General features: G+C 41.1%; 1 protein-coding gene across 4 annotated transcripts in view; it reads left to right on the top strand.

Moving 5' to 3' along the window:
- NPR3 (natriuretic peptide receptor 3) overlaps positions 1-22,456 on the top strand; it is a 99,178-nt gene that overhangs the window by 10,267 nt on the left and 66,455 nt on the right. For all 4 annotated transcript variants that reach the window (XM_045440890.1, XM_045440898.1, XM_045440881.1 and 1 more), the window contains exons 2-3: positions 11,562-11,684; positions 21,709-21,875. In XM_045440890.1, the coding sequence (XP_045296846.1) occupies positions 11,562-11,684; positions 21,709-21,875 (290 nt within the window). The remainder of the gene's footprint in view (positions 1-11,561; positions 11,685-21,708; positions 21,876-22,456) is intronic.

The raw sequence follows: 22,456 nt of genomic DNA, 5'->3' as shown, positions 1-22,456 counted from the left end.
ACGCCCATCACCCATTGCCCATTTAATCCATCCCCCCACCCACCTCCCCTCCATCAGTCCTCAGTTTGTTCTCTGTATTTAAGGGTCTTCTATGGTTTGCCTCCCTCTCTGTTTTTATCATATTTTTCCTTCCCTTCCCCTGTGTTCATCTGTTGAGTTTCTCGAATTCCACATATAAGTGAAATCATATGATATCTGTCTTTCTCTGACTAATTTCGCTTAGCATAATACACTCTAGTTCCATCCATGTTGTTGCAAATGGCAAGATTTCATTCTTTTTCATCACCGAGTAGTATTCCACATATTCTTAATCCATTCATTAGTCTTTGACATTTGGGCTCTTTCCATAATTTGGCTATTGTTGATAGTGCTGCTGTAAATATTGGGATGTATGTGCCTCTTGGAATCAGCATTAAAAATTTTTTTTTAATGTTTATTTTTGGGGGGGACAGTGTGTGAGTGGGGGAGGGGCAGAGGGAGATGGAGGCTCAGAATCTGAAGCAGGCTCCAACCTGTGGAGTTTGAACCCACAAGCTGTGAGATCATGACCTGAGCCAAAGTCGGACACTTAACTGACTGAGCCACCCAGGTGTCCCTCGAATTAGCATTTTTGTATCCTTTGAATAAATTCCTAGTAGTGCAATTGCTGGGTCGTAGGGTAGTTCTGTTTTTAATTTTTTTTTTTTTTTATTTATTTTTTTTTATTTATTTTTTTTTTTATTATATGAAATTTATTGTCCAAATTGGTTTCCATAAAACACCCAGTGCTCATCCCAAAAGGTGCCCTCCTTAATACCCATCACCCACCCTCTCCTCCCTCCCACCCCCCATCAACCCTCAGTTTGTTCTCAGTTTTTAACAGTCTCTTATGCTTTGGCTCTCTCCCACTCTAACCTCTTTTTTTTTTTTCTTTTTTCCTCCCCCTCCCCCATGGGTTCCTGTTACGTTTCTCAGGATCCACATAAGAGTGAAACCATATGGTATCTGTCTTTCTCTGTATGGCTTATTTCACTTAGCATCACACTCTCCAGTTCCATCCACGTTGCTACAAAAGGCCATATTTCATTTTTTCTCATTGCCACATAGTATTCCATTGTGTATATAAACCACAATTTCTTTATCCATTCATCAGTTGATGGACATTTAGGCTCTTTCCATAATTTGGCTATTGTTGAGAGTGCTGCTATGAACATTGGGGTACAAGTGCCCCTGTGCATCAGTACTCCGGTATCCCTTGGATAAATTCCTAGCAGTGCTATTGCTGGGTCATAGGGTAGGTCTATTTTTAATTTTCTGAGGAACCTCTACACTGTTTTCCAGAGCGGCTGCACCAATTTGCATTCCCACCAACAGTGCAAGAGGGTTCCCGTTTCTCCACATCCTCTCCAGCATCTATAGTCTCCTGATTTGTTCATTTTGGCCACTCTGACTGGCGTGAGGTGATACCTGAGTGTGGTTTTGATTTGTATTTCCCTGATAAGGAGCGATGCTGAACATCTTTTCATGTGCCTGTTGGCCATCCGGATGTCTTCTTTAGAGAAGTGTCTATTCATGTTTTCTGCCCATTTCTTCACTGGGTTGTTTGTTTTTCGGGTGTGGAGTTTGGTGAGCTCTTTATAGATTCTGGATACTAGCCCTTTGTCCGATATGTCATTTGCAAATATCTTTTCCCATTCCGTTGGTTGCCTTTTAGTTTTGTTGGTTGTTTCCTTTGCTGTGCAGAAGCTTTTTATCTTCATAAGGTCCCAGTAATTCACTTTTGCTTTTAATTCCCTTGCCTTTGGTGATGTGTCGAGTAAGAGATTGCTGCGGCTGAGGTCAGAGAGGTCTTTTCCTGCTTTCTCCTCTAAGGTTTTGATGGTTTCCTGTCTCACATTCAGGTCCTTTATCCATTTTGAGTTTATTTTTGTGAATGGTGTGAGAAAGTGGTCTAGTTTCAACCTTCTGCATGTTGCTGTCCAGTTCTCCCAGCACCATTTGTTAAAGAGGCTGTCTTTTTTCCATTGGATGTTCTTTCCTGCTTTGTCAAAGATGAGTTGACCATATGTTTGTGGGTCTAGTTCTGGGGTTTCTATTCTATTCCATTGGTCTATGTGTCTGTTTTTGTGCCAATACCATGCTGTCTTGATAATGACAGCTTTGTAGTAGAGGCTAAAGTCTGGGATTGTGATGCCTCCTGCTTTGGTCTTCTTCTTCAAAATTCCTTTGGCTATTCGGGGCCTTTTGTGGTTCCATATGAATTTTAGGATTGCTTGTTCTAGTTTCGAGAAGAATGCTGGTGCAATTTTGATTGGGATTGCATTGAATGTGTAGATAGCTTTGGGTAGTATTGACATTTTGACAATATTTATTTTTCCAATCCATGAGCAGGGAATGTCTTTCCATTTCTTTAAATCTTCTTCAATTTCCTTCTTAACCTTTCTATAGTTTTCAGCATACAGATCCTTTACATCTTTGGTTAGATTTATTCCTAGGTATTTTATGCTTCTTGGTGCAATTGTGAATGGGATCAGTTTCTTTATTTGTCTTTCTGTTGCTTCATTGTTAGTGTATAAGAATGCAACTGATTTGTGTACATTGATTTTGTATCCTGCGACTTTGCTGAATTCATGTATCAATTCTAGCAGACTTTTGGTGGAGTCTATCGGATTTTCCATGTATAATATCATGTCATCTGCAAAAAGCGAAAGCTTGACTTCATCTTTGCCAATTTTGATGCCTTTGATTTCCTTTTGTTGTCTGATTGCTGATGCTAGAACTTCCAGCACTATGTTAAACAACAGCGGTGAGAGTGGGCATCCCTGTCGTGTTCCTGATCTCAGGGAAAAAGCTCTCAGTTTTTCTCCGTTGAGGATGATGTTAGCTGTGGGCTTTTCATAAATGGCTTTTATGATCTTTAAGTATGTTCCTTCTATCCCGACTTTCTCAAGGGTTTTTATTAAGAAAGGGTGCTGGATTTTGTCAAAGGCCTTTTCTGCATCGATTGACAGGATCATATGGTTCTTCTCTTTTTTTTTGTTAATGTGATGTATCACGTTGATTGATTTGCGAATGTTGAACCAGCCCTGCATCCCAGGAATGAATCCCACTTGATCATGGTGAATAATTCTTTTTATATGCCGTTGAATTCGATTTGCTAGTATCTTATTGAGAATTTTTGCATCCATATTCATCAGGGATATTGGCCGGTAGTTCTCTTTTTTTACTGGGTCTCTGTCTGGTTTAGGAATCAAAGTAATACTGGCTTCATAGAATGAGTCTGGAAGTTTTCCTTCCCTTTCTATTTCTTGGAATAGCTTGAGAAGGATAGGTATTATCTCTGCTTTAAACGTCTGGTAGAACTCCCCTGGGAAGCCATCTGGGCCTGGACTCTTATTTGTTGGGAGATTTTTGATAACCGATTCAATTTCTTCGCTGGTTATGGGTCTGTTCAAGCTTTCTATTTCCTCCTGATTGAGTTTAGGAAGAGTGTGGGTGTTCAGGAATTTGTCCATTTCTTCCAGGTTGTCCAATTTGTTGGCATATAATTTTTCATAGTATTCCCTGATAATTGTTTGTATCTCTGAGGGATTGGTTGTAATAATTCCATTTTCATTCATGATTTTATCTATTTGGGTCATCTCCCTTTTCTTTTTGAGAAGCCTGGCTAGAGGTTTGTCAATTTTGTTTATTTTTTCAAAAAACCAACTCTTGGTTTCGTTGATCTGCTCTACAGTTTTTTTAGACTCTATATTGTTTATTTCTGCTCTGATCTTTATTATTTCTCTTCTTCTGCTGGGTTTAGGCTGCCTTTGCTGTTCTGCTTCCATTTCCTTTAGGTGTGCTGTTAGATTTTGTATTTGGGATTTTTCTTGTTTCTGGAGATAGGCCTGGATTGCAATGTATTTTCCTCTCAAGACTGCCTTCGCTGCGTCCCAAAGCGTTTGGATTGTTGTATTTTCATTTTCGTTTGTTTCCATATATTTTTTAATTTCTTCTCTAATTGCCTGGTTGACCCACTCATTCGTTAGTAGGGTGTTCTTTAACCTCCATGCTTTTGGAGGTTTTCCAGACTTTTTTCTGTGGTTGATTTCAAGCTTCATAGCATTGTGGTCTGAAAGTATGCATGGTATAATTTCAATTCTGGTAAACTTATGGAGGGCTGTTTTGTGACCCAGTATATGATCTATCTTGGAGAATGTTCCATGTGCACTCGAGAAGAAAGTATATTCTGTTGCTTTGGGATGCAGAGTTCTAAATATATCTGTCAAGTCCATCTGATCCAATGTCTCATTCAGGGCCCTTGTTTCTTTATTGATCGTGTGTCTAGATGATCTATCCATTTCTGTAAGTGGGGTGTTAAAGTCCCCTGCAATTACCACATTCTTATCAATAAGGTTGCTTATGTTTATGAGTAGTTGTTTTATATATTTGGGGGCTCCGGTATTCGGCGCATAGACATTTATAATTGTTAGCTCTTCCTGATGGATAGACCCTGTAACTATTATATAATGTCCTTCTTCATCTCTTGTTACAGCCTTTAATTTAAAGTCTAGTTTGTCTGATATAAGTATGGCTACTCCAGCTTTCTTTTGGCTTCCAGTAGCATGATAAATAGTTCTCCATCCCCTCACTCTCAATCTAAAGGTGTCCTCAGGTCTAAAATGAGTCTCTTGTAGACAGCAAATAGATGGGTCTTGTTTTTTTATCCATTCTGATACCCTATGTCTTTTGGTTGGCGCATTTAATCCATTTACATTCAGTGTTATTATAGAAAGATATGGGTTTAGAGTCATTGTGATGTCTGTATGTTTTATGCTTGTAGTGATGTCTCTGGTACTTTGTCTCACAGGGTCCCCCTTAGGATCTCTTGTAGGGCTGGTTTAGTGGTGACAAATTCCTTCAGTTTTTGTTTGTTTGGGAAGACCTTTATCTCTCCTTCTATTCTAAATGACAGACTTGCTGGATAAAGGATTCTCGGCTGCATATGTTTTCTGTCTAGCACACTGAAAATCTCGTGCCAATTCTTTCTGGCCTGCCAAGTTTCAAGAGAGAGATCAGTCACGAGTCTTATAGGTCTCCCTTTATATGTGAGGGCACGTTTACCCCTTGCTGCTTTCAGAATTTTCTCTTTATCCTTGTATTTTGCCAGTTTCACTATGATATGTCGTGCAGAAGATCGATTCAAGTTACGTCTGAAGGGAGTTCTCTGTGCCTCTTGGATTTCAATGCCTTTTTCCTTCCCCAGTTCAGGGAAGTTCTCAGCTATAATTTCTTCAAGTACCCCTTCAGCACCTTTCCCTCTCTCTTCCTCCTCTGGGATACCAATTATGCGTATATTATTTCTTTTTAGTGTATCACTTAGTTCTCTAATTTTCCCCTCATACTCCTGGATTTTTTTATCTCTCTTTCTCTCAGCTTCCTCTTTTTCCATAACTTTATCTTCTAGTTCACCTATTCTCTCCTCTGCCTCTTCAATCCGGGCTGTGGTGGTTTCCATTTTGTTTTGCATTTCATTTAAAGCGGTTTTCAGCTCCTCATGACTGTTCCTTAGTCCCTTGATCTCTGTAGCAAGGGATTCTCTGCTGTCCTGTATACTGTTTTCAAGCCCGGCGATTAATTTTATGACTATTATTCTAAATTCACTTTCTGTTATATTATTTAAATCCTTTTTGATCAGCTCATTAGCTGTTGTTATTTCCTGGAGATTCTTCTGAGGGGAATTCGTCCGCTTGGTCATTTTGGATAGTCCCTGGAGTGGTGAGGACCTGCAGGGCACTTCCCCTGTGCTGTGGTGTATAACTGGAGTTGGTGGGCGGGGCCGCAGTCCGACCTGATGTCTGCCCCCAGCCCACCGCTGGGGCCACAGTCAAACTGGTGTGTGCCTTCTCTTCCTCTCTCCTAGGGGCGGGATTCACTGTTGGGTGGCGTGGCCCGTCTGGGCTACTTGCACACTGCCAGGCTTGTGATGCTGGGGATCTGGCGTATTAGCTGGGGTGGGTAGGCAAGGTGCACAGGGGCAGGAGGGGCAGGCTTAGCTCGCTTCTCCTTAGGTGATCCACTTCAGGAGGGGCCCTGTGGCAGCGGGAGGGAGTCAGATCCACTGCCGGAGGTTTGGCTCCGCAGAAGCACAGAGTTGGGTGTTTGCGCGGAGGGAGCAAGTTCCCTGGCAGGAATTGGTTCCCTTTGGGATTTTGGCTGGGGGATGGGCGGGGGAGATGGCGCTGGCGAGCGCCTTTGTTCCCCACCAAGCTGAGCTCTGTCGTCCGGGGGGCTCAGCAGCTCTCCCTCCCTTTGTCCTCCAGCCTTCCCCCTTTCCGAGCAGAGCTGTTAACTTATGACCTCCCAGACGCTAAGTCGCGCTTGTTGTCGGAACACAGTCCGTCAGGCCCCTCCGCTTTTGCAAGCCAGACTCCGGGGCTCTGCTTGGCCGGCGAGCCGCCCCTCCGCCCCGGCTCCCTCCCGCCAGTCTGTGGAGCATGCACCGCCTCGCCGCCCTTCCTACCCTCTTCCGTGGGCCTCTCGTCTGCGCTTGGCTCCGGCGACTCCGTTCTGCTACTCCTCTGGAGGTTTTCTGGGTTATTTAGGCCGGTGTAGGTGGAATCTAATTGATCAGCAGGACGCGCGGTGAGCCCAGCGTCCTCCTACGCCGCCATCTTCCCTCCCCTCCTGTTTTTAATTTTTTGAGGAACTTCCAGAGTGACTGCACAAGTTTGCATTCCCACCAGCAGTGCAAAAGGGTTCCCCTTTCTCCACACTTTGCCAGTCTCTGTTGTTTCCTGATTTAATTTTAGCCATTCTGACAGTACCACCTGTCTTTTAAAAAGAAATTCCCCTTATTTAGATATTCCTCTGACTATGCCCCAGATTTCTATTAAGTTTTGGTTTCTAATTTCTGCTATCATATTTTTGATTTTCAGCACATGGCATATCTTGCTTCACTTTCATGACATAACATCTCTTTTCCTTTTTTTTTTTTTTTAAAGTTTATTAATTTTGAGAGCGAGTGAGCAGGGGAAGACCATAGAGAGAGAGGGAAAAAGATAGAGTCCCAAGCAGGCTCTGCGCTGGCAGCACAGAGCCCGATGCGGGGCTCAAACTCGTGATCCATGAGATCATGACCTGAGCCGAAACCAAGATTCAGATGCTTAACCGAATGAGCCACCCAGGTGCTCTGAAAATATGTTTTTACTGCTGGTAAAACGTATTAGAAAATATGGATTTAGCTTTGTTGCCAAGAGGGCCTATTTGCTATTATTTCTCCTCTAATATGTGCCCTCCACAAGCAGACATGTCCCAAAAAAGGAAGGAAGAAAAGGCTGGGTCCAGCATGCCATTTTTGGTTTTAGACTCACCAATCCAACAATTTAGTCCTTTTCCTCTGGGGTGCGTGGGGGGAGAGGGATAAATGGAGGTCCATTGAGAGATGAGGAGTGTCACTCTCTCAGAGGTTGCTCCAGATGGAAACTTGAGCCGGGGGAAAAGATAGCCTCCTAACTCAGTTATGTACCTGCTCTGTTTCTGGTTCTCTGAATTGACCTCTGTAGTCACCCCTCTGCACTTCTCTCTCTGCCCTTCTTAGAGTGATTGCAAGAACATATTGTGATCGTGAGAAGTCACTTACAGAAGACACTGGGAATCAGATGGTGGAGGATGCCATGGAACATCACAAGTTCTTTGGCAAAGAGAAAAATAGAGCAGAATGAAGAACACCCAGAAACTTAGGATCACACTATCATCCCCTCTTTCAGAAATTTAACAATTTGACCAAAAAACTTAGTATTTATATATTTAACTATACTTAAATACAACACAAATTGTCTTAATTGACTTTCATTTAAGCAGCCTGTAGGATTAGCTGAAGGTCTCTTTTTCTCTGTACACTTTATTGACTGTTGGTGAATGCTGGTAGTTGTATACTTCTCCTGCCCACACTCTTCTCACACTTGTCCGTGTCCTTTCCAAGAGTTGTTGCCAAATGTGTTTATACCACTTGTACTTATTATCATAAGTATGTAATTTAATTAGTTATTATATAAACTGATGAAACATGAGTAGGAAGAGAAAGCTATTTTAGTGAAAACTATTTTAAACCTTCCGACAGATTGTATAAAGGCAAGTTGTTAAAAATAGTTGCTGTGGAGTTAGGCATGAATGAAATAGCCGTAAGAGATTAGGGAACAGCCTACAGATCGAGAAGGATTCTGCATTCTCTCTGCTCTGCTGGTGTCTGTGAGTACTTGTTCCAACTTAAACTGGATGATAACGTACATTATGGGTTTGTTTTATGCAAGAAAAAAACAATATCCTGTCCATGGACTTGGAAATTAAGATTTCCTTTTTGAGAGTTTAACTACATGGTCAACACAAAGTGGATGAGGTATAAAATAATCAAAATTGGGGCACTTAGGTGGCTCAATCGGTTGAGCATCTGACTTTGGCTCAGGTCACGATCTCACCGTCTGTGGGTTCCAGCCCCACATCGGGCTCATTGCTGTCAGCGCAGAGCCTTCTTGGGATCCTTTGTCTCTGTCTCTTTCTGCCCCTCCCCCGCTTGTGCTCTCTCTCTCTCTCAAAAATAAATAAACCTTAAAAAAAATAATCAAAGTCTGCTTACATAGACACACTGCTGCTGTGGGTCACTCTTGCCCAGCCCAAGCACGTACTGACATTTTAAATTTTTTTTTTTTCAACGTTTATTTATTTTTTTGGGACAGAGAGAGACAGAGCATGAACGGGGGAGGGGCAGAGAGAGAGGGAGACACAGAATCGGAAACAGGCTCCAGGCTCTGAGCCATCAGCCCAGAGCCCGACGCGGGGCTCGAACTCACGGACCGCGAGATCGTGACCTGGCTGAAGTCGGTCGCTTAACCGACTGCGCCACCCAGGCGCCCCTGTACTGACATTTTAAAGAAAGAATATGTCTGTCAGAAGGTTTGGTCTTGGTGGTGATAGGAATAGGGAGGAGATGGGCCAGGACTGTAAAAATAGACAAAGAAGTGATAGAGGGGCAGGTGTTGGACATAGCCTGTCCAGGACTTGGGGAAGCTTGTGCTCTGGCCTAACGACACAGCCTGCTCGGACCTGGGCCAGGTATAGCACTTGTATGGCCTGGTGCCTTTGGGTGGCTGAATCCTCCAACTGACGTCCCTGAGTCTGATTTCATCCTCACTAACATTCTACTACCTTACAATTTGGCTTATCAGTTGGCATGCCCAGGTATATGCTGACACAAATGTGTTCGTGACCACTCTGGTTATCATTGAAATCAAGTAATCTGCGTCTCAGGGTACCTAAACACATCTGAATTAGGGGGTGCCTGGGTGGCTCAGTCAGTTAAGCGTCTGACTTCGGCTCAGGTCATGATCTCATGGCTCGTGGGTTCAGGCCCTGCATCGGGCTCTGTGCTGACAGCCCGGAGCCTGACGCCTGCTTCAGATTCTGTGTCCCCCTCTCTCCTTGCTCCTGCCCTGCGCACTCTCTGTCTCTCTCTCAAAAATGAATAACCATTAAAAAAAAAAAAAAACCCAAAACATCTGAGTTAGGTTATTGGGACTCTGCCTCTAAGCAATGACTCTATTTTTTATGTGCTGACAGAATCAGGTTCTATATCCAGGGGTTTAGAGCCAAGCTCCAGACTATGATCAGTTGATCAAAAGCTGATAAGAGCTACTGGACAGTCAGCCAGAGCCTCCCAGGGCCTTCTGCAGATGCCCACTCTTGGAATCTGTGCTTTTCAAACTGGTCCAGCCTCAGTCTTGTCCTTATTGGCTGCTCTGTAGGACTCTATGGCTCTTTTGTCATTCCAGGGTTGAGAATTGAATCAGAGCTAAAACAAGGGTCTAGGTCATAATGAGCGATGAAGAGTTTCTTTGAAAGCTTCCTTGCTAAGGCACCTTGGAATTTGACTATTTATTCCAAATATATAACAATATTTCCAGGCACAGATAACACCTATCCCCACAGTTATAGACCTTTAGGAGTTTTGTATTGTTAAAACTTGTTTTTCAGAGCTTTTACCCTGCACACAGAGCCCTTTTGTGGTAAGAAATGTCAGAGTCATGATTGAACACTTTGAATTAACATGCACAGTAAACAGAATATCAAGTGCGTAAACCTTCACATAGGTTTGTTTTACGTCTTTCAGCACCCATGCTTTTTCAAAGAACGTGTACATCGCGGAGGGCTGCACGCATGGTGATAATATGGTTATAGCCCCCAGACCTCTCCAGGGCTTCTGTTTCCATGTATGCAGCAAAACACAGTGGTCTGTGTTTTGATGGACCAGGGCCATCAACAGTGATCAAATTAACTAGATAACGGCCAGGTACCCACTTCACTGTTGGCTGATGTAGCTACAATGTTCTGGAGCTGTTTAAAGCTTCTCAAGTTTGACAAGTGTGGGTATAAGCTGAGACAACATGAGGTGGGGCCTGGAATTCTGTTAACTATTTCCTATATACGTTGAGACAGCTTGAGAAAAATGTTTCAAAATTCAGACAGCAGAAAGCTTATACCCCTCACTGAATCCTGATTTGCCAAATGACTGTTCTCCCTCAAACCATTCAGTTTGCTTCTTCAGGAAAATGTATTTTCCATGCTGTTAAGTATTAAAAGCAATTGACACACTTGACTGGCTTATATTGGGTAAATCTGATGATACATTTGAGGTATTTTTAAAGAACTTTATTTTGAAGTAATTTTACACTTTTGGAAAAGATGTAAGAAAGTATAAAGAACCTTTGCACAGCCTTCACCCAGATTGTTACCAATTATTAACATTTTGCCACATATGCTTTCATTCCAAATCTCTCCCCTCCTCCTTCTCCTCCTACTCCTCTTCAAACACACACACACACACACACACACACACACACACACACACACACTCTCACACAATGATCTTTTTATGGACCACTTGAGAAGTAGGGCCATCATGTTCCCTTACCCCTAAATACTTAAGTCTGTGTTTCCTAAGAACAAGGGCATTCACTTACGTAACCACAGTATAAATATGAAAAGCAAAAACTTGAACACAGACGCAACACTGCTATCTAATTTACAGACTTATTCAGATTTCTCTGGTTGTCTCAATAATGCCCTTTATAGCAACACTTTTTTATTATTTTTTTTAGGATCCAGAATCACACACGGTATTTAATTTTCTGCTCCTAAAAGTCTTTTTAGTTTAGAACATTTCGTCAGGCTGTCTTTGTTTTCATGAAACTGATCATTTTCATGAGCAGAGGACAACTATTCTATAGACTGTCCCCCAAGTTGAGTTTTTGGCCTCTCTCCTGATTAGATTTATGTTGCCCATCTGACATTTGGATCCTGGGTGTAAGCTCATGAATGTGTTCCCATGGTTGATGATATTGGCTTCCATCACTTAGTTATGCCGGTGACCGCTTGCTTTCTCCACTGTAAAGTTACTATTCATTCCCTCTGTAATTAGTAAGTAATGAGTGAGGAGATGCTTTAAAGGCTATATTAGTACCCTGTCTCCCTCCCCTGGTTTCCGCGTCCCCACTATCCTCTGGGAAGGGGTGTTTCATGCATGTTGTTTGTTCCTCCTTCCCCAGTGGTGATCATGTGTGCAAGCAGTGACACGGTCCGGGGCATCATGCTGGCAGCGCACAAGCACGGGATGACCAGTGGAGACTACGCCTTCTTCAACATCGAGCTCTTCAACAGCTCTTCCTACGGTAAATGCTTATACCGCTTCCAGTCTCCCCTCCCTCGAAGGTGTCAAAACGAGGTCATGAGAAAGCCAGTAATTTGAATTACCTCAATAGATCTGGTTCCATAAAAAGGGTTTTAGAAATCTGTGATATTGAACACTCTGGGGACTTCTTGTAAGTTCTCACGCTTTTCTTCTCTGAGAACTCAGCAAGCAGATGCCTCATACTGGTGATGGCAACAGACTTGTTTGGGAGTGAGCATAGCTCTCTCCAGTCCTCCAGATGGTTGTAAATCCAGGCCCTAAAGACCCCTCCTCAGTGTGTTTCCAACTGCAGGTTGCCACCATGATTGACTATTGGAAGAATGTTACTGAGATTTGGGCATAATTTTTAATAGAATAGACTAGAATATATCAACATAATAGAACATGTCAAAGTGTATTACACATTGCATGTGTATTATTTCATAAAACTTTTATTTTGGAAATGTAATTGTATGTGTGTATATATTTATGCATGTTACACATGTGTTTGTAATGGGTTATAGTGTGAAAGTAAAACAACTATTACTGTAAATTGAGGTAAAACATTTTAAAAGCTACTGTTCCCAGCCCCTCTTCCTTCCAGATGACTGCCCATTAAGCTTCTCCTTTGTAGAAGTTCGAGATCCACCAACACATATGATTGAAAGAATATAATTTCTTAAAATGGATCTGGGGAAGTTCCCAGTGTTCCTGTGATGGAGGGTGTTTAAGAAGGCCATGAAGATCACAGATACAAAACATTTTCTCCATATGTGATTAGGGCTCTCTCTGAAGGAGACAGTGTAGAGCAATGGCACATTTTCTTAAATACTGCATCTTGACTGCTCAAAGCTGAGCAGTTATAGGGAATCATAAGTGTGCTTATCGCAAATGGCTTGTTTATGCTGAGCTCGACTTCCCAGTTCTTGCTGTTGAGATATGGTTAGACAGGATCTAAACATTGAAGCATCTACCTCAGTTTCCTGCTCTGATACCCTGGCTTATTCAGCAACCCAAGCAATAGAGCATTGTGCATAAACAGATAATAAAACACAGTTCTCACAGGGATAAACAAAAGTTGATGAAACACAAGTAGCTACTGCTTCCTGTAGTGGATAAGATTGGAGATTTGAGGCTTGTAGGGTAAACACCATGTTTTTCCTCCTTGCTGCCATGGTTGTCTTTCCCCTTCTCTTTGCATAAGCAAAGCGCTGCTTTCACTTTTTGACCACAGATCAGAATGTAATTATGTTATTGGCTATGGCATTGAGTTCACTGAGATAGTAGTAGAGACTGGTGAAAAATGAAAAGCATTTATCCTGAGTTTTGTAAGTTGGTAATGCAAACATAGTATTTATTTGGAGAAAATGATGTGAATGCACAGTATAAATGGGCCAGGGCAATGCAAATATTAGGTACCGGAATTTCTTGCATCTGCAGGTAAAGCTTGTATTACTTTTCCTTGCTAATTATAATACATGAGTATTAAGAAAATTTGAGAGAAATAGAAAATCACAGGGCAGAAAGTAAGTTACTATAATTCTGCCACCCAGCTAAAAGTATATTGATAATATGTAGAAGTATGTACGTCTTGCTTATTTTATAAAAAAACATATTTTCGAAAATATTTTTTAATAAAGTGTTGATACTGTTTCAAGTGTGGCTGCATAGTATTTTGTAATGCTGATATGCCATCTTTATGTAAATAGTCTGTCATTTTTCAATATTTATGCTGTTCTCAGCTTTTTACTATTAAGAACAGTCCTATGTTGAGTGGCTTTGTATGTGCATGCACACATGCACATACACATAGTTATACATATTATCTGTAGGATAAGTTTCTTGAAGTAGAATTTCTGGGTCAAAAGTTTTAAGTTTTGATAGATATTGCCAAGTTGACCTCTAAAGAGGTTTACCACTTTATGCTTTTGCAACAAGCTATGAGATTGTCTGTTTTTCTGCATCCTTACATCATCTAACTTTTAAATTATTTTATATATTTGAACTTCTTTTTATGTCCATAAGCTAAGTTTTTCAGTTTCTTTATTTATGTTCTGTACCATTCTTGTTGAGTTCATTCTTAGAGGTTATGTTTTCTGGTTGTTACTATGATGGTGATCATTTCCCATTACATTTTATAATTGTAGTTGTTATGTAGATAAGCTATGAATTTTTATTTATTTATTTTGCAAGAAGTCCACATATTAAATCCTCTGTTCCAGTAGTTTTTATATCATTTTCATAAAGGACAAGAGTTTTTCCTTCATTTTGAAGTTGAATATATATTTTTCTTTTCTTATTGCATTGGCAAGAACCTCCAGAATATTATTATATTATATATATAATATAATATATATATAAGATATATATTATATTAATTTTTGACTTCTTGAACTGAAGTACATGTTAAGGTATCCTTTTATTTCTAGTTTCTTAAGTGTGGTTTTAAAAATTGGAAATGAGCAGTGAATGTTATCAAATACACTTGGCATATACTTTTAATAAATTTCCTAATATTGAGTCCTTGTAGTATTCTTGGAATTAAGTACATTTTGTCATGATGACTTTTTTAGATGCACTGCTGATTTTATGTTTTTAGAATCTTATTTAGGATTTTTGAGTCTATATTCATGAGTGAGATTGGACAGTAGTTTTCTTGCCTTGAGGTGGTACTACCAGTTTTAATATCAGGTTTATATTAGCTTTATAAAATTAATCGGGACACTTTCCATTGTTTTTGTGCTCTAGAACAGTTTATATACCATAAGAATATTCCTTGAAAGATGGAAACAATTCAACTCTGTATCTGGACCTAACTTCTTTTTAGAGGTAATTTTTGAAAAACTTAAAAAAATAGTTTTGAAATAATTTTAGACTTAAAGAAAATCTGCAAAAATAATATAGAGAGTTCATGTATATCTTTTACCCAGATCCCTCTAATGTTAACAACTTAAATAACCATAGTACAATTATCAAAATAAGAATATTAACATTGGTACAATACTACTAACTAAACTACAAGTCTTATTTGAAATTTACTACCTTTCCTCCTAATGATCTTTTTCTGTTCCAGGATCCAAACCATTTAGTTGTTGTATCTCCTTAATCTTTACCAATCTGTGATATTTTCTTAATCTTTGTCACTTATGACCTGACATTTCTGATGAGTTTGTTATTTTGTAGAATGTCTCCCAGTTTGGATTTATCTGTTGTTTTCACATGGTAAGATTGAGTTTAAACTTACTTGGCAAGAGTACTACAAAAGCGATGCTGTGTCCTTCTCATTGCATTATATTAGTGTATAATGAGTGTAATTTTGGGTCAACTTTTTAAAACATTTTTTCCATAAATTCAGTTTTTCTGCTTCTTGAAAATTTAATTGCAGAGTTACACAGTGTACTCTATATAACCTACAAAGTATCCTTGGTGTTTCTGATTAGGTACCCTTTCTTTTTCACCTGATGGTTGTCAGGTTTTGGGCTCTGGCATCAGTCTCTCTGAGGGGCTGTGCTCTTGGCAAATTGATGCAACCCTGCCCTCCCCCGCAAGTCTTAGTTTCTTCTGATAATAATAGTACTTACTTCTTCATATCAGGCTGAGTAATAAATGAGATAATGTATGTGAGATACATAGAAAACTTCTTGAAACATAATGAGTGTTTAATAAATATTAGCTTTATTATTAGTGTTAGTTTGCTTTGATGATTATATATAGTACTCAAAAAATGGTAAGTTCATAAACTCTTCTTGGTATAGTTTTATAGATAAGTTCAGGCCATACATTCCATTAACAAATTAACCAACTTTATCTAATACAGCCTAGGAATGGATGTAGGTGCATTAAGAATTACATCTGCATGCAAAACTCCCACCTATAGTGATCTAAACAAATGTAGAGGTTTATCCTTTACAGAGGTGGGCAGTTGAGAGCAGAGGTGGTCGTTCCATATTGTCATCAAGGATGCAACTTCTTCTGTTTTTTGGCACCTTTAATCTTAGTGAACGGTGTCCATCCTCAAGATCACAAGTTGGTGGCTAGGACTCCAGGGATTGTGTCTTCAATCTAGGCAAGATGAAGGGGGAAAGAGACCATCTCCGTTGACTCAGTTCTGTTTGAAGGCTCTCTGGAAGCCTCTCTCATTAACTTCTTACATATCATTTGCTACCCCTCGTTGTGAGGGGAGGGAGGGCAGTAAATATGCGCTTTCAGCTGGACTCATTGTTGTCCCAAATCAATTTAGGAATCTGTTACTAATGGAGAAAGAAGAATGGATGATGGGAAACAAATGTCCATGTTTGCCACAGACCCTGAAGCCCTTTCCTCCTCAGAGTAGAAGCAGTAGACAGAATCTTATGGCAGGCAGGGGGACCTGGACCAAGATTCTGGTGTCCATTATCAGTAAAGGGTCCTCTCTGAGATTTTGTGCCTGAAGAATCAGATATATGTTCAGGAAAAGTTTTTCAACATCCTCCTCTCCCTGTGCTTCCTCCATACAAGTTCTAGGAAAAGGCTCTCTTTTAATTAATACTTAACTTGCCATTGGATTAAAAAAACATATGGACACTGTGTTCATATTTACTGATTACTGGATTGTTTGGTCTTGATGAGTACTCAAAAAAATTATCAGATTTTCCCAAATTATATTGTTACAGGAATTCAGAATATACTATGGGGGGTGGGGGATTCAAATGATGGAAAATAAGACTGAAAGGATAGGTTTAACAAAATCTAGAGAGAAGATGATATGTATTGCCTTGTAGAGTTTTTAATAGCACCTCTTGGCATTCTCATTCATTGGCATTATTGTCTTTGGATGTAAGTTAGGTGGCAGGTTATTTAGGTGATCCTGTCCAGGACTGTAAGATTACTGTAGAGCTTTCTTGACTTCCTGATTAACTCAGAGAGCACTAATTAAGGTGAAGACGAAAGTGAAGTAGAGCTAGGTGATGCACATAAATTGACTTGCTAAAAGTGGAAAAATAGAAACATTGAGGAGAGATTAGGTTTGTTATGTTTTGCTATAAAAATAGTATATGCCCATTAAAGTCAGTTTGTGACCATGAGAAAAGAAAAAGAACTTTCATACAATCTTTGAACTGTAACATTTAGACGCTTCCTCCTCTGATCTTTCTTGCTGTGTTACTTTGTTTTTAACATTTTTGTCATCCCATTGTGTTGTTCAGTTTTAAAGCTTGGAACACCCCAAACTCTGATGAAATGAAGGTAGAGAAGGTATGGCATGGCACCAGTGTTTGGAGTCTGGCTTGCATTTGAATCCTGCCACTGTTGTTTATTAGCTAAGTGGCTTGGGGCACATTAATTTCCTTGAGCCGCAGTTTCCTTGTCTGGAAGGTGGCAATCATACTGAGATCTTCTTCATGGAGTTTTTATGAGGAATAAAGAATGAAATGCTATAGGAAATGCCATTCACAATGGAATCACGCAGTAAGTGGTGCTGTTATTACCGATGGGAGGAAGACTGGACCAGCCTAGCTCATGACAAGCATTTAACACCTAGACATTCGGAGAGGGTAGAGTGAGGCAAGGTCAGTCCAGGTGAACTCCAGGCATTCATTTCTTGGATGCATTCTGTGATGTTTCAGCTTGTTATCCCAGTGTGGGTACCTTTTGCCAGTTCCAGCTTCCTGGCCACAGGAGGGCTTGATGGTGAGCAGGTTACTTCCTCTTTCACAAATATTCTGTGCCCTTACTCTAAATGCTAGCTTGGGACTCCGTGATGTTTAAAACAAAACAAAGCAACACTTTCCTCACTCCTGAACCAACTTCAAAGAATCACCTTCCCTGCCCTACTTTTCACTAGCAGACTTCTTTTTCATCTTCTTGATCCCTTGCTCAGGAGCATTGAAAGAATATGACATTAGTGCTCACCACTCTGAAAGTGCCATCATCAAGGTCACCAATGACCTCACTACCAAAGCCATTGGCCTACCTCAGAACAAGTCTCTGTGCCTCTAAAGCAGTGCTGTCCAGTGAAACTTTCTGTGACGCTGCCTCTGTTCTGTTCTAGGTTGCCCAGTATGGTGGCTACTAGCCACACGGAGCCATTGAGCACCTGAAATGTGGCCAAGTGTGACCGAGGAACCAAATTTAAAATTTTATTTAATTTTAATTTAAATGTAAATGGTCACACATGTGGCTGGTGGCTGCTCTATTAGGCAGCACAGCTCTAGAGAATTCTGTAGTGTTTCCACCCATTTGTTTCTGGAAATCCTGTTTTTCTTTCTTTTTTTTTGAAAATATAATTTATTGTCAAATTGGTTTCCATACAACACCCAGTGCTCATCCCAACAAGTGCCCTCTTCAATGCCCATCACCCACCTTCTCCTCTTCCCCACTCCCTAACCCTGGTTTTCTTAGTTTTGGTGGCACAGCATTCTTTGGTTCTCTGTTAGCTCCTCTCTGTCTCCTCTTCCTCCTCCTGCCCACTAGAAACAGCATCCACAAGGTGTCTGTGCTCAACCCTTCTCCTTCTCTTTCTTATCCAATGTGGTCACTCCCTGGTTTCACTTGAAGCCATTTGGAAATGGCATCCAATACTCTCTAGTGCTCACTCCTTTTTCTGGCATCAGACTGCTATTTCCAACTCTAGCCTGGTGTTGTCACTTGGGCCTTCTGTAGTTAGTCACCTTGGGTTGACCGTGACCCTAACTGAAGTCATTACCATTTCCACCTCATATCCCTCTTCCGCCATCTGGCTCTGCGCTTTCCTTTAATAACATCCCATTTTCCTTTCCTCTTTGGCATCATCAGCGACGTGCCTCTCTTTTTGTTGTCCCTCACTCCCTAACTCTTCAGAGTCTTGAGATTCCTCTTGCACTGTCCTCTGCTTTTATTCTCAAGGACTCTCCCTCTTCTGATTGTAAAAGCAGTAAATATTTTGTATTTATAATTTACTAGATTCAGAAAAATGCAAAAAAAAAGAAAAGAAAAGAAAATTTTCCTGTAATTCTAACTACCCAAAGAGCCATGTTTAGTTTTTTGGTGTGTGACTTCCCATTAGAGCCTCTTGTAACCTCTTGCCTGGATTACTGTGGCTGTGAACCCTCCGTGTCTCCCCATTCTAATCCATTGCTATTTCCCAAGGCATGATTCTGATCATGTCATTCTTCTGTTACACTCGTAAATCTCTAGAGGCACCCAGTTGTCTACTGAATTAAATTTGTCCCCGCTGATGGGGCATCATGCCAAGCTAACTCTGCTTTTCCAGTGTTCAACACCCTGTGTATGGGAAATGTTACTGACATATTACAATAAGAAATGCCCACAAAAGTGAGAAGTTACAGTATTGATTATGGTTGTGACAAGGGAACTATTTAGTTTGGCTCAGATTTATTTAAGCATTATTGTTTCCATTTTTTTTTTCTAGAAGACAAAACTCTACAGTTATTCCTCTTTGGATTGTGGTAGACAGATTTATTACATTGGATTTCACTTCTTTCAGAAAAGAGTGTTTTCCTATTTCATAACAGAGATAGTTACTGTTTCCAGTTGTATATGTATTTTCTAATTCCACAGAATAAAACCCTTTAGGGTTAAGTATTTTCTTTCTTCTGTGTCTGGAGAATACTCTTTCTCGGAGCTTAGAAACTCTGACCCTCTTTGCCTACAAAATACCATTCCTGTTGAGTCTTGGTATCTCAAATCAATTATAAATGAATCAATAAGTATTGATTGCATGCTTATAAGAAATGGGTTCCTCCTTGGGATGAAGAATGTTCTGGACATTCTTAGAATTGGGGGTCTTCCTGGCAAATGGATCTGGCTCCTTAACAGAGACTGTGTTGCCTGGGTCTTGAGCACCCCGCTGGGTCCCCTGGCTGGTGGCAGTGGCTGTAACTCACTCACTACGGGCACAGCTGCCGTGCATGTTGCAGCTTCCTTGGTGTTTGGGAGGTTTCATATGAAGGAGGAGGACTTTGTCAAGTTTTGTTTGGTGGCTTGAAATTTAATCTGTGCTCATTGAGAGCGGATCTAGTCCTTAATGAATTCTGTCCTCAGCTCTGTCTTATTTATCTTTTAACAGCTCCCTGGCACAGAGTAAGCAATTAATAAATGGTTGCTATTAATAGGATTATGGTTATACAGATGCCCCCACAAATAAATTCTTTGCCTCTGCCTTTTCTCATGCTCTAGACTGAGGCTCCCAGCTGCCTACTTGATGTCATACACATTTGCACCTTTGCCTGTGCCACAGGCTCTGCCAAGCACGCCTTTCCATCCTGCTCTCCTTCTATTAAAATCTATTCACACATTTAGGACCAGCCGATACCTGTTCCTCCACCTCCCTCGAAACCATCCCCCTTAGGAGTGTGGGAGCCTCTTGCCTCTTCCTCTACCCTCTGCATTGTTTCTTTGTATTCCCCCGCCTCCTGCTATAGTAAGCTAACTGTTACCCTGTAATAACTTCAGTTATTTACGTGTCTATTTCTGAATCCCTCTTTTTTTTTTTTTTTGAGAGAGAGAGAGAGAGCGAGAGAGAGAGAGAGAGAGAGAGAGAGTGTATGAGTTGGGGAGGGGCAGAGAGAGAGAGAAGGGGAGAGAGGATCCCAAGCAGGTGCCACACCCAGTGTGGAGCTTAACGGGGGGCTTAGTCTTATAGCTGTGAGATCATGACCTGAGCTGAAACCAAGAGTCAGATGCCCAGCTGACTGAGCCACCCAGGTGCCCCTCTAAACCCCTCTGTGATGGTGGTGGAGACTGTTCAAGACATTCATGATGTGTCCTGTGCTGGCTATCACAGAACCTTGTGTGTGGTATACAGTTAGTTAATGTTTGTCTGATTTAAGCTGTGGTAGAGGTTCCAGAGCCACCAACTCTTTATGGAGCTTTGTCTATAAGAGCAGAGTGAGTGCCTCGAGCCCTGGCTGCACACTCCCCAGGCATCCTCACTGCTTAGCTGCTGGGCTCCACGTGTCCACTGTGGACTAGGGGCTTGGTGTGAACAGTTGACTTTGATGTTGAACTCTAGCGGGCTGAATTCCTTGTTGTATTTCCAGAGATCTGTAGGGGTCATAATGGTAATTCATAGAAACAACAGTTTATTGCCACATGTTGGAAGCCCATGTTTCCTTTTGGGGTCCTGCAGGCCACATATTTCCTCAAAAATGAAATCATAACGAGAAGAGTAATGATTCTTATCCATGTAATCTGCCTTTGCTTTTGTGAGAGGGAGTGCTGTGAAGCAGGGAGGACCCAGTTTCTCAATGCCTCAGTTTCCTCATCTGTAACATAGGATAATGTGCCCGAATCACAGAGAGTCTTGTAAAGATTCAATGAGTTTATATGCATAAAGTGCTCAATAAACAGAGCTTTTATTGTTATATATGTCCAATAAATGTTAGCAATTGTAATTTTATTACTATTGATGCACTGACGAATATTGTCCAAAAAATAATTGTTATGGTGCTCCCAACACTACAGAGATATAAACCCTCGTGTTCACCTGAGCTGCTTTTATTCTGAAGAGATTCCAGAAATATTTCAAAGAATATCAATAATGTCAAACCTTTCCCTGTGAATGGTGCCAGCTTTATCATACTTGTGCATAAGTCTTGTGCACAAGACTTGTGTTGTCACACATAGACTTTCCTGTCATTCCACATCTACATAACATCAGGTTTGTTGCACAGTAGTAACACCTCGGTTGACCTCCACGGTTGATTGTAGGTATTAAAAAAATGTGAATGGAAAGGAAGACAAATTTACTTCTTACTCCTCCAGTGCTGGATTCTCAGGTGCTGAAAATTACAGTTATGTGGTTGAGGCAGTGAAGTCCACAGTGCTTTTATGTTGCTCTCCCATTTCAAAGGAACACGTGTCCAAAAGGCCTTCTTCTCCTTTGAGGATCTTGATGTGGTCATGTTATATCCAAGTGCAGAACTGTGACAATACCGCTTGCCCCAGCTGCCAAAAGTAACATGTAGTGACATGCTGCAGCTGAAGAGGGAGAATGGTCCCTTTATGGTGACTGCCTTGGAATTATAAATATTTTTCTTTCTCTGTAGGAGATGGCTCATGGAAGAGAGGAGACAAGCATGACTTTGAAGCTAAGCAAGCATACTCATCCCTCCAAACAATCACTCTACTGAGGACAGTGAAACCTGAGTTTGAGAAGTTTTCCATGGAGGTGAAAAGTTCTGTTGAGAAACAAGGACTCAATGAGGAGGATTATGTAAGTGCTTGATTATGAGCCGAGACCTTCAGCATCCCGAAAACAGTCTTCTAATTAAATCAGAGGTGACAGTGTCCTATTCTGAACCATTCAAAAATCCCTAGGTTCACGTCTGAATGTCACTGAACTTTTTGTCTTTTTTTTTCTGACCAGTTTCCCCCTCCTCCATGTCCGTCACCCCACTTTTCCAACTGCTGCAGGAAGGAGAATTGCTTTTTGTGGGTACTTGTGGCCATGCTGAGCAGATGTCTATAGACTTCCAAGGCTTATTCGACTGGGAGCATGGTGGGGGAGAAGATGGACGAAGGAATGCCAAAGTTTTGCATGCCTAATTTTTCCAAAGCTTGATGGCATAAGATATTTTGGGTTTTAGAAGGCTCTTTCTTTCGGCCATCTTTTTGGCGACTCTGCTTTTCTCTCCTGTGGTAGTGTCACTTCCCCTTGGGTATTCTCGAGCTTCCCACTCCATTAGTGGTGTTTTACTGATGCATTTTCCGAGGGTGGACTAGGGTCAGAAGCTTTGGCCACACTAAGGATTGAGCAGAGAACTCATCTGAGAGGTGGCACCAAAGACAGCCGGC

Source organism: Leopardus geoffroyi, chromosome A1 (genome assembly GCF_018350155.1).
Source record: "Leopardus geoffroyi isolate Oge1 chromosome A1, O.geoffroyi_Oge1_pat1.0, whole genome shotgun sequence".
NCBI classification, from domain to species: Eukaryota; Metazoa; Chordata; class Mammalia; order Carnivora; family Felidae; genus Leopardus; species Leopardus geoffroyi.
This window is presented reverse-complemented; position numbering and strand designations above follow the sequence as displayed.